The sequence below is a fragment of the Lactuca sativa genome, chromosome 4 (assembly GCF_002870075.4).
Source record: "Lactuca sativa cultivar Salinas chromosome 4, Lsat_Salinas_v11, whole genome shotgun sequence".
Taxonomy (NCBI): Eukaryota; Viridiplantae; Streptophyta; class Magnoliopsida; order Asterales; family Asteraceae; genus Lactuca; species Lactuca sativa.
In genome coordinates, this window is record NC_056626.2 from 214,361,599 (window position 1) to 214,373,885 (window position 12,287).

The window sequence follows — 12,287 nt, forward strand, 5'->3', positions numbered from 1 at the left end:
AACTCGCTTAAGGGACCAAGGAAGCACTAGATCTAGCCATAAAAGGGCTCAATAAGCCCTAAATCAACATAACAGAGAATAGCTCGAAGGTAGTACCTCAAATGTGATGTTCTGGACCTCAAATCTTCAGGAAGTGGCTCCTCTTGATTCCCCCCTTAGCTATTGCTTCCTTTCCCTTGCAATATAACACCTCCAAGGTCAATAATGGCTCTTTGCTTTGCTCCAAACGCTCAAACTCGCTAGGGTTTCACTCAGGGGTCTGGTGAGCACAAATAACGGCCTTAAGGCCCTTTAAATAGGTCCCAAACCCGAGAAATTAGGGTTTCATTAAACAGTGCGGACTCGCCGAGTCCATACCTTGGACTCGCCGAGTCCAGGCGCGAACCCGTGTCCAGAACCGCAATCCTACTCGGCGAGTTTGAGCTCCAACTCGCCGAGTCCCCTCACAAAACACCAAAAACATAAGCATAAAAGATACCTGGAAATCCAGGCTGTTACAACTCTCCCCCACTAGAACTAGACTTCGCCCTCGAAGTCTCGCTCTGAAAATAGCTCCGGATGTTGCTCATGCATCTCACGCTCCGGCTCCCAGGTCATCTCTGATCCCTTCCTATGTTGCCACTGAACCAACACCAGGGGTACCTCCTTGTTCCTTAGAACCTTGATTTTCCAATCTCTGATGGCCACTGGTCTCTCGGCATAATTCAGGATCGCATCCACCTGAATATCCTCTAATGGAACCACTACCGACTCATCGGCTATACACTTCCTCAGCTGCGACACATGAAAAGTGTCATGAATTTGCCCCAACTCAACTGGAAAATCCAAACGATAGGCCACCCGGCCTACCCTTGCGATCACACGGAATGGACCAATATACCGAGGCCCCAACTTGCCCCTCTTCCTGAATCGAATCACTCCTTTCCAAGGAGAGACCTTCAGGAGAACAAATTCGCCGACCTGAAACTCAAGTTCGGACCGGTGCCTGTCTGCATAACTCTTCTATCGGCTCTGAGCGGTCAACAACCTCTGTCTGACCTGCTGAATCCGCTCTGTCGTCTGAAGTACGATCTCTGTACTGCCCATCACCCTCTGCCCAACCTCTCCCCAACAAATGGGGGTCCGACACCTCCTCCCATACAATAGTTCAAAGGGAAGCATACCAATGCTCGAATGATGGCTGTTGTTGTAGGAAAACTCTGCCAAAGGTAAATACGCATCCCAGCTACCCCCAAAATCCAACACACATGCTCGGAGCATGTCCTCAAGCGTCTGAATCGTCCGCTCACTCTGACCGTCTGTCTGGGGATGATATGCGGTACTAAAATGCAGTCTAGTACCCAACTCCTCATGAAATTTCTTCCAGAATCTGGAAGTGAAGCGCACATCACGGTCTAAAACAATCGAGATCGGCACCCCATTCCGAGATACCACTTCCCTCACATACACCTCCGCCAATTTCTCTGCTGAAGAACTCTCACTGATGGCAAGGAAGTGAGCGCTCTTCGTCAACCTGTCCACAATCACCCAAATTGCATCAACTCCTCTGGCAGTCCTCGGCAATTTGGTGATGAAATCCATAGTGATCTATTCCCACTTCCACTCGGGAACCTCCAATGGCTGCAACTTGCCATGCGGCCTCTGGTGCTCGGCCTTAACCCTACGGCAAGTCAAGCACCTCTCAACAAACCACGCAACATCCCTCTTCATACAAGGCCACCAATACTCCTTTCTCAAATCCAAATACATCTTAGTGGCCCCCGGATGGATCGAAAATTTCGACCGATGAGCCTCCTCCATCAAAATGGTACGCGTTCCTCCCACAAACGGCACCCAGATACGCCCCTGAAAAGTCATAAGCCCCCGACCATCGGTAACGAACTCTGAAACCAAACCAACAACCTGTTCCCTCTTCTGCATCTCAGGTTGCACAGCCTCGGCCTGTGCCCCGCGAATGGCGTCCAATACCGGAGCTATCACGGTCAATCTCAAACATATATCCCGCAGTGGAGTGCTCTCCGCCCTGCGGTTCAATGCATCGACTACCACATTAGCCTTGCCTGGGTGGTATAGGATCTCACAATCATAATCCTTAACCACATCCAACCACCTTCTCTGTCGCATATTCAGGTTGGGCTGATCCATCAAATACTTCAAACTCTTATGGTTCGTGTATATCGTACACCGAACCCCATACAAGTAGTGACGCCAAATCTTGAGGGCGAACACCACTGCCCCCAACTCTAGATCATGGGTGGGATATCTCGCCTCATGAGGCTTTAGCTGCCTCGATGCATATGCTATCACATGCGCTCTCTGCATCAGTACCGCTCCCAGTCCCAAAATCGATGCATCACAATATACCACAAAGTCCTCCATCCCTTCCGGGAGGGCTAATACTGGGGCTTCGCACAACCTTTGGCGAAGTGTCTCAAAGGAGGCCTGCTGCTCGGGGCCCCATGAAAAAGCAACACCCTTCCGGGTCAATCTGGTGAGTGGCACTGCGATCTTAGAGAAATCCCTGATAAACCTCCGATAATACCCTGCCAAACCTAGGAAACTCCTGATCTCGGAGGGTGACTTCGGCACCTCCCAACTCATCACCGCCTCAACCTTGGCCGGATCGACCAATATCCCTTCCTGGTTAACGAGATGTCCTAAGAACTGGACCTCCCGCAACCAGAAATCACACTTGGAGAATTTGGCATAAAGCCTCTCCGATCTTAGAACTCCGAGAACCTCTCTCAGATGCTCCTCATGCTGCTCTCTAGATCTCGAATATACCGGAATGTCGTCGATAAACACAATCACCAACCGATCCAACATCGGCCTACACACTCGGTTCATGAGATCCATGAACACCGTCGGGGCATTGGTGAGCCCAAAAGGCATCACCACAAACTCATAATGCCCATAACGCGTCCTGAACGCTGTCTTCTGGACGTCCTCATCCCGCACCCTCACCTGATGATATCCAGACCTCAAATTGATCTTGGAGAACCAAGATGCACCCTGTAACTGATCGAACAAATCATCGATCCTCGGCAACGGGTAACGGTTCTTGACCGTCAGCTTGTTCAACTCCCGGTAATCAATGCACATTCAGTGTGAACCATCCTTTTTCTTGACGAACAGGATAGGTGCTCCCCACGGCGAGCTGCTTGGCCGAATAAACCCCTTCCCCAGTAGCTCCTGGAGCTGTGAGGATAACGCTTGCATCTCTGGAGGTGCAAGGCGATAAGGCACCTTAGCGATAGGCGCAGCCCCCAGAACCAAATCGATACTGAACTCCACTTGCCTCATAGGAGGCACACCCGACAACTCCTCAAGAAAAACATTCGAGAACTCACGCACCACCGGAACCTCCTCAACTGAACTTGGCCTCTCGGAAGCCACCCGTGTATCCATCACATACGCCACAAAACCCTTACAGCCCTGCTGTAGACACTGCCTCGCCCTAGCGGCCGAACAAAACGCTGATCCTGAACGTGTACCCTCGTCGTACACCGAAAGAACTCCCCCACGAGGGTCTCGTATGGTCACCAACTGACGCTCGCAGTCGATAACCGCACCGAATCTGCTCAACCAGTCCATGCCCACAATGACACAGACATCACCCATCGCAATAGAAACCAGATCAATCAGGAACTCAACACCGAAAATCTCGACTACGCAACCTCGGAGAACCTCCGTGGCATATATCACTCTCTCATCAGCTATGGAAACTCTCAGAGGCCGACTCAACACCTCACGACTAACACTGATATGCTGACTAAAATCCAAAGATACAAAAGACCGACTTGCACCCGAGTCAAATAACACAAAGGCAGGTACAAAATTCACAAGAAAAGTACCTACGCATAACATAACATAAGCATAATATCTCAACATCAAAATAAATACATGAAAGAATACATACCAGCCACGACATCGGGCGCTGCGCGGACCTCCTCCGCGGTCAGCTGAAAAGCTCTCCCTCGTGCCCTCGGCGCCTCGGCCTTCACCGGCCGACTCTCTGTAGCTCTAATGGTGGCAGGGGCAGATCCCTGAGGTGCTCCCTGAGATGACCCTCGCAACTGCGGACACTTTGCCTTCCGGTGTCCGGTCTGATTGCGGTGGAAGCACACTACAAACCCCTTGGGGCAATCCTTGGTCATATGCCCCTCCTTGCCACACTTGTAGCAAGATCCCACTCTGCAGACTCCATCATGACCCTTGCCACACTTCCCACAAGTGCAGCCCTTCTGGCTCCCTGGTTTGGGATCAGCGGGCTTGGCCCGCTTGGCTGCCGGCTGAGACTGTGCCGGTCGCCGATCCCTCCCCTGAGACTCCGCCTCCTCCCTGGCCTGAGTCTCCAGCTCAATCTCCCTCTTCCGGGCATTTGCCTGAAGCTCAGCAAATGTCCGGTACGAGGAGTTCGCCGCGAACTCCCGAATGTCTCACCTCAAAATACTCAAATATCGGCTCATACGTGCCTGCTCAGTGGACACGTGCTCAGGGCAGAACATCGCCCTCTCATGGAACATCCTGGTGATCGCGGTAACTGACTCAGTACCCTGCTTAAGGGTCAGAAACTCCTGTGCCAAACGCTCCCTCTCCACATGGGGAACGTACTCATCTCGGAACATGACAATGAACCTCTCCCAGGTCACTGCCGCAAGCTCAGCAGGCGTATAATGCGCCGTCACAAACTTCCACCAGTCCTTCACTCCCAAACGAAGTTGGTTCAGCGTGAACCGAACCTTCAAATGCTCAGGAGATGAGCAAGTGAAGAAACACCCTTCTATATCAGATATCCACCTCATAGCTGCCACCGGATCCTGGGTCCCATCAAACTCTGGTGGTTTTGTGTTGCTGAACTCCCGGAACAGCAACGCATCACCACCTTGCGGCCTTGCGGCAGCAATCGCTGCGGTGGCCGCTGCAACAGCAGCCTCAGAAAGAGCGGCATAACGCTCATCAAAGGTCTCAATCAGCGTGGTATTTATAGACCTAAACATCTCTGGTATCTCTACCCTGATGGCCGCAGCCACCTCCTCATGGATGATCTGGCGGATCTCCTCATCACTGGTATCACTGCTCTCAGGCATCAAACGTGTCCTCACCATGATCTACCTCTGAAATACAACATACGAAAAATTAGAACCCCTTCGAGCATACTCACACTCGACAACTCATTCCTCCTTGATCTTTGATATTCCAAAGATTCTTACTTGGGCTGTACACCGCTCCGGTGCTTTCAGTAGTACGGGCCCAATACTACTGTCCGCACCGTACCAGAATACACCCCAAGTCCTCCTCTTTGGATCCCAAATTCCAAGTACTCTATCATGCATAGACCTCCCTCTAATAGATCTCTCACAAGCCCCTCGCTTCTACCTACCCACTCTCAAGCATCTCATAGCAGCTCACCTCTTCCTAGGCTAAGGCATCACAAATCAGGCCACTCTAGTCCTAATAGGAATAACTAGCCTACTCTAGCATGCGGATACATCATATCAATATCAATATCACATAACATAAGGGTATTTTGAGAAATCATCGTTCGGGCGCGGACTGATCGTACACACAACTTTGCTCTGCGTTTTTCAAAATCTTTTATTCTTTTTGAAAATACTTCTCAAATCCTCAGTTTGAGTTCAGTTACGCCCGAAGGTGTACTCGAATCCCTCAAACCAAGGCTCTGATACCAACTTGTAACACCGTGAATTTCAAAATAATTTTTCACAAATTATAGAAAACATTTCTCATTTAATTTTCATAAAAACATTAAGTTAAAATCCCAATTCACATCATACAAATCCCAATATATATATATATATATATATATATATATATATATATATATATATATATATATATATATATATATATATATATATATATATCAAAAATCCCATGCATGTGTACAGATCAAGTCGGTGCCTTCCCACGGTCATCACTAGTACCTGAAACAAACAACACTAACACTGTAAGCACAAAGCTTAGTGAGTTCCCCGAAAATACCACATAAACATATATTAGCCACTCGAGGCTATAACTCTATGGGTCCGTGCACCCAAGCTCTGTGAACCCTCAGGTTCTAACTCTGGGAACCTTTCGGTTCCAACTCTATAAACATGCACAGCATAAATCACATAGACATCATGCAGTACAACACATAGCATACACATAACATACACATACTCTTGACACGTAACTCTGATTACCTACTCAAGGTAAAGTATAGTGAGAAGACTCACCTCGGGTATCTCGATAACTTGCGAATCCTGGAAATCACTCGTGCTCGATCCTCCGAGCTATAATCCTCCTATAACATCATATATCTCTTAATTAACACTTTTACCACTAAGGTTGACTACCCCTATCAAGTCAACACTGGACAACTCTGGTCAACGGTCAACGGTGACCAGACTCGGCGAGTGCACTAGGGCGACTCGGCGAGTCTAGGCGTTTTCACCAACTCTCTAGGATTCCCTTTTGACACGTCAAGTACTCCCTTGACTCGACGGGTTCCACCCGGCATGAATCGTGGGGCCACCACGACTCAACTCGCCGAGTCTCAAGAACAGCTTGGCGAGTCCCAGCTCGACTCAGTCCACCTGTCAACCCTCTCTAACTCTCCCTGACTCACTGAGTCAACTCATAACTCGGCTGGACCACTCACTGAGTGGTTAAGGTCAATCTTCATGCTACTCTCCGAGTCTGTTCTTCAGAATCAGCGAGTCCATGCCATGCATCAACTCAAACTTGCTTCTGAGGTCAGATCCGCTCCAACAACTTATAGATCTGGCCCTCCTAAGCTTATTTATCACGTAAAGTACACATCTTGGGGCTCATAACACACCCCATGACTCATAAATGGTGTTTTGACCTTAAGCACAAAGACCCCAATCCAAAACCCCCATGGATTCATAAAAAGCTGGGGCAAAGGGACACTCTGGACCTCCAAAGGTCCAGATCTAGAACCTAACTCGCTTAAGGGACCAAGGAAGCACTAGATCTAGCCATAAAAGGGCTCAATAAGCCCTAAATCAACATAACAGAGAATAGCTCGAAGGTAGTACCTCAAATGTGATGTTCTGGACCTCAAATCTTCAAGAAGTGGCTCCTCTTGATTCCCCCCTTAGCTATTGCTTCCTTTCCCTTGCAATATAACACCTCCAAGGTCAATAATGGCTCCTTGCTTTGCTCCAAACACTCAAACTTGCTAGGGTTTCACTCAGGGGTCTGGTGAGCACAAATGACGGCCTTAAGGCCCTTTAAATAGGTCCCAAACCCGAGAAATTAGGGTTTCATTAAACAGCGCGGACTCGCCGAGTCCATACCTTGGACTCGTCGAGTCCAGGCGCGAACCCGTATCCAGAACCGCGATCCTACTCGGCAAGTTTGAGCTCCAACTCGCCGAGTCCCCTCACAAAACACCAAAAACATAAGCATAAAAGATACCTGGAAATCCGGGTTGTTACACTTTTCAATCAAAAACCATCATATACTCATCTTCGGGTCTTTGGGTTCTTATGTTATCCTCACATCGTCACTCCACATAAACTCTCTCCAAAATCAAAACCATGTGTCTTTCTCGGCTATCCCTCCAACCATAGAGGATATCGATGTCTCGACCTCCATTCTAAGCGAATTATTATTTCAAGACACATCGTTTTTGATGAAATGGTCTTTCCCTTTAGTTCCATGACACCAAACATCTCTCCTTCTTATTCATTTCTTGACGACATTTCTCTCATTCCTTTTCCTTCTTCTGCTGCCTCCATTATTCGTAACAATCCCACCTCCGAAAACACTACTTCAACCACCTCAGATGTTCATGAAGCCCCCCTCTATCCCTCGGCTGTAGAACAACCTTCTACTGAAACTGTTGATCTGCTTCCAGATCTATCTCAACCAAATACCCCTCCTGTCCAAACTCTGATTCCTACATCCTCTCAACACCCTATGCCCATTCGTGTGAAACAGGGAATCACAAAACCCATTCAAAAACTTAATCTCCATGTTGAATCTTGTTCTCCTCTTCCCCGTAATTATCTGCAGGCGTTTCAAGATCCCAACTGGCTTAAATCAATGCAACAAGAATACTCTGCTCTTATTACTAATCAGACTTGGATCCTTGTGTCACGACCTCCCACTGCTAACGTGGTGAATTGTATTTGCTTTTTTAAAAAGAAGTTCAATGCTGATGGTTCTTTCTCTCGCTATAAAGCTCGTCTTGTTGCTAACAGGCGTAGTCAGAAATCGGGCATCTACTGTGACGAAACTTTTAGTCCAATTGTCAAACCTGCCACTATTCGCGCAGTTCTTAGCATTGCAGTCACTCACAAGTGGCCCATTCGACAGCTTGACGTGAAGAATGCATTCTTTCATGGTCACCTTCAAGAGACGGTCTACATGCGACAACCTCGTGGTTTTCGTGATCCGTCTAAACCGGGTCACGTATGTCTTCTCCAACGGTCTTTATACGACCTTAAACAGGCACGACGTGCCTAGTTTCAACGATTTACTTTATTTATTTCATGGATTGGTTTTGTGCATAGCAGGTGTGATTCTTTATTATTTATATACGGGAAGGGCTCAGACATGGCATACTTGCTTCTATATGTGGATGATATCATTCTCACAGGCTCTTCACCACTACTGCTCTCTCATATCACATCTGTTCTCAGCTCAGAGTTTTCTATGTCAAGTCTCGGTGACCTTCACTATTTTTTGGGCATTTCGGTTACCAGAACTTCAGACGGCATGTTCTTGTCTCAACAAAATTATGCTCAAGAGATTCTCAAACAAGCTTTAATGCAAAATTGTAAGCCAACCACTACTCCAGCAGATCTCTCAGTGAAGTTTGATAGCTCTGGCCCTCCCGTTGCTGACCCTACTTTATATAGTAGTTTGGCTGGGGCTTTACAATATCTTACATTTACTTGTCTAGACATAACATATGTTGTGCAATAGATATGCTTATACATGTATGATCCTAGAGAGCCTCATTTCACAGCCCTCAAACGGATCCTTCGCTATATTTGTGGTACATCTGATCATGATATACAGATCTTCGCTTCTCCCAATTGAGATCTCATCACATATTCTGATGCAGATTGGGTTGGATGCCATGTTACTAGACGATCAACTTCTGGATATTGTGTGTTTCTTGGGCACAACCTCTTGTCTTGGTCATCTAAGAGACAACACACCGTATCTTAATCCAATGTTGAGGCTGAGTATCGTGGAGTTGCTAATGTTGTTGCTGAAACAGCTTGGATTCGAAATCTACTTCGTGAGCTACACTACTCTCAACATCGTGCCATACTTGTTTATTGTGATAATATTAGTGCAGTATATATGTCATCTAATCCTATTCAACATCAACAGACCAAGCACATTGAAATTGATCTTCACTTTGTTCGAGACAAAGTTGCCACCAGGCAAGTTCGCGTTCTTCATGCCTTCCTCATCTCAATATGCCGAAATATTTACCAAAAGTCTTCCTTCAACGCTTTTTCTCGATTTTCGGTCCAATTTGAACGTTCATGGTTCCATTACCGATCACACTGCAGGGGGTTGTTAGCATAGTATTATTATCATACTTTATGTATTTTATATAACCCATTAGATGTATCAGGCCCTTTTGGTATTTGGCCCTCTTATGTTTTGTATTTATTGTATCTCGTAATGTAATCAAAGTTTATGGGAAATTAATCACAATTGCAAAAACCTTCCAGTCCCTCCGGCCCATTCATACAGAACTTCCCTCAAATCGTCCACTTGACCTTTAATGGTTGTGTTAGTTAGTTTACTTAATCTTTTTGACTCTTTGCCTATTTTAGTTTGATATAGGAAGCTTATCATATTCTAAGCAATAACAAGATCATATTAGGCGATCTAAAAGAATATTTTGAATACTTCCAACATAACAAACTCCAAAAAACAAACGTAGATAGAATTCTAAAAATTTCAAAGTTTCATTGTAAGCAAAAAAACAAAAAGTCCAATTGGCATGAATCGGTCCAGTCCAATTCAAGAAAACCCCGAGCCATCCTGCTGCTATTTAAAAAAATTGCAGCCAGCCCCAGGTCGTGCACCTCTAATTCTAGGAGTTCCATAGTGGACAATTTAACATGAGTGAACAGTGGGATAAGATGAAAATTGAAATCAACCTTTATATTAGGTTGCATTTTTATTTTAACATCATTTCACCTTTATTTCATAGTACAAGACACACGTGTCTAGTTAGAGTACACACCAATGAAATTGGTGAAACGAGACCCCACATAGAGTTTCCCATTCCGTTCTTGAACCAAACTAACCGGCACATTAACATATTCTTTAGCAAACGACACCGTTTGCAACACCACCCCATTTGAATTGAACCGCATCCCTTCAGGTAGAATGACAGCCATTCTTGGAATATATCCAACCGAAATTCCAACCCAAAACTCCCCTAATCTTTCTGCTCGCTTTATTTTATTAGGATTCCCTGTGGTACGTAGCAAAACTTCCACCGTATTTGCTTTGGGCCCCACCAACCAATATTTAGAAATCCGATTAGCATTAATCTCAGGTACAAGAACAAATGTACCATCCGCACTCACGGCAGGACCACCACCGCCAGAGAGACCACTCAGCAAAACTGACACCTGTCTGGTAACTGGGTTGTAACGCAATAACCTCCCAGTTGAATCTGGCTGAAATCCTGGTTTGGTAATATCTCTGCACCATGTATTCGTAACATTTGCTCATATTCCATTACAATGTCATATTTTCATTTAATCTACAACATTTTATTGTTAAAATTTTACTTAATTATAGCCTTTTTGTGTTTGGATTAAAAAAAAAGGGACTAGAATGCTATAATAAACAAATAAATGAATATGCATTGTTATTTTTTACATCAAGATTAAAGTTAAATTGGTTACCTAATATCATAAGTCAAACTACCATCACTGAAGTAAACATTTCCTGTTAATAACTCAATGTCTATGCCATTAGCATACTTAAATCCTCCGGCAAGTTGAATTGCGAGCCCACCGGTGGGACCCACAACTAGAAGTCCAAAAAATGCATCAGCTATATAAAGAAGCCCGGTTACATGTTGATAGCTAAGTGCAATTGGTCGTCCACATATTGGCCCTTTCTCTGGATCTGTTGTACCATCACAAAATTGTTTTGTCCTGAAAAAAAAATTCATAAAATATTAACAAAAAAAATCGTCACATACACAATGACCTTTTGTTATGCCTCAAGTGTCATAAATTTAATAAATCATACATAATAATTTGAAAAATACCTTGTTGGTGAAGTGTATGCAAAGTCCACAAAACCGATGGTAGGGCCTGCCCATCTCAAAATCCTGCCATCAGTGACGGTTGTGAAGGGTCCGTTGGCTAGAAGTCCTCCAAATGTGACTGAGCCAGGGCCGGTGACACCCGGAGGTAACACTAACTTATTAAAGTTAGCAAATTGACCCGAAACATAGGTTTTAAAAACACAAAGAAATATGACTAAAATGGAAAGCATGTGTGATTGCATTCGTGGAGAGGCCATATTTGGATATATGAAGGGAGCAATGAAAGAGTATTGCACAAAGCTTCTATTTATATACGAAAGGTATACATAATTAGCCGTCGTGTTCATTGGGAATGGGTGTCATAACGGCCAGCATGTGATGTATTCGCTAGTCACCACCATATTGAGAATAAAATGCTTTCTAATTTAAGGAAAAAACCAAAAAAATTATCTTATAAAATTTACTTATGGGTTCATATTTAAATTAAGTTTTTTTATATAAATATTAGAAGTCGTGAAACAAACAGATGTGTTCCATAAGACCTTAAGGTTGAGTTTGGCTTTTATAAGCTTGTTTATTGCACTTTAATGTTTGGTGAGACTATAAAAACAGTTAATAATAGCTATAAACTAACATATAGGTTAGTTTTTTGATAAATTAATTGATATAATTCATTATAAGTTAACTTATAAGTTAAAAGTTAGTTTTTCAGCTTACATGTCAAACTCGACTTAAGTCTCACTAAGCCCAAGCCTCAACTTGTAGTGTTTTTAAAGTTTTTTCTCTTTCAAATTATGTGTAATTTAAAACGTAAATTATGTACTTAAATAATGCACTGAAAGATATAACATGTTCTAAAGTTAATTATATATAATAAAAAGAAAATTCCACAAAAATCACTACGTTTACACAAAAAATCGATTTGAACACTGCGCTACTATATTAACTAGGGGTGTTCGCGTCGTGTTTTGGACTCAAACTGCTAACCACA

General features: G+C 44.7%; 2 protein-coding genes across 2 annotated transcripts; one reads left to right on the forward strand and one right to left on the reverse strand.

Moving 5' to 3' along the window:
- Positions 1-8,592: 8,592 nt before the first annotated feature.
- Positions 8,593-8,964, forward strand: LOC111895864 (uncharacterized mitochondrial protein AtMg00810-like). Its single transcript, XM_023891918.1, has one exon. The coding sequence runs from the start codon at positions 8,593-8,595 to the stop codon at positions 8,962-8,964; it is 372 nt and encodes a 123-aa protein (XP_023747686.1).
- A 1,191-nt stretch (positions 8,965-10,155) lies between these two features.
- On the reverse strand, positions 10,156-11,821 carry LOC111895872 (protein STRICTOSIDINE SYNTHASE-LIKE 11). Its single transcript, XM_023891926.3, has 3 exons — positions 11,297-11,821; positions 10,926-11,180; positions 10,156-10,719 (listed from the first exon to the last, which is right to left on the reverse strand). Exons 1-3 carry the CDS (start codon positions 11,641-11,643, stop codon positions 10,236-10,238), a joined length of 1,086 nt encoding a protein of 361 aa, XP_023747694.1. The 5' UTR covers positions 11,644-11,821; the 3' UTR covers positions 10,156-10,235.
- Between the last annotated feature and the right edge of the window lie 466 nt (positions 11,822-12,287).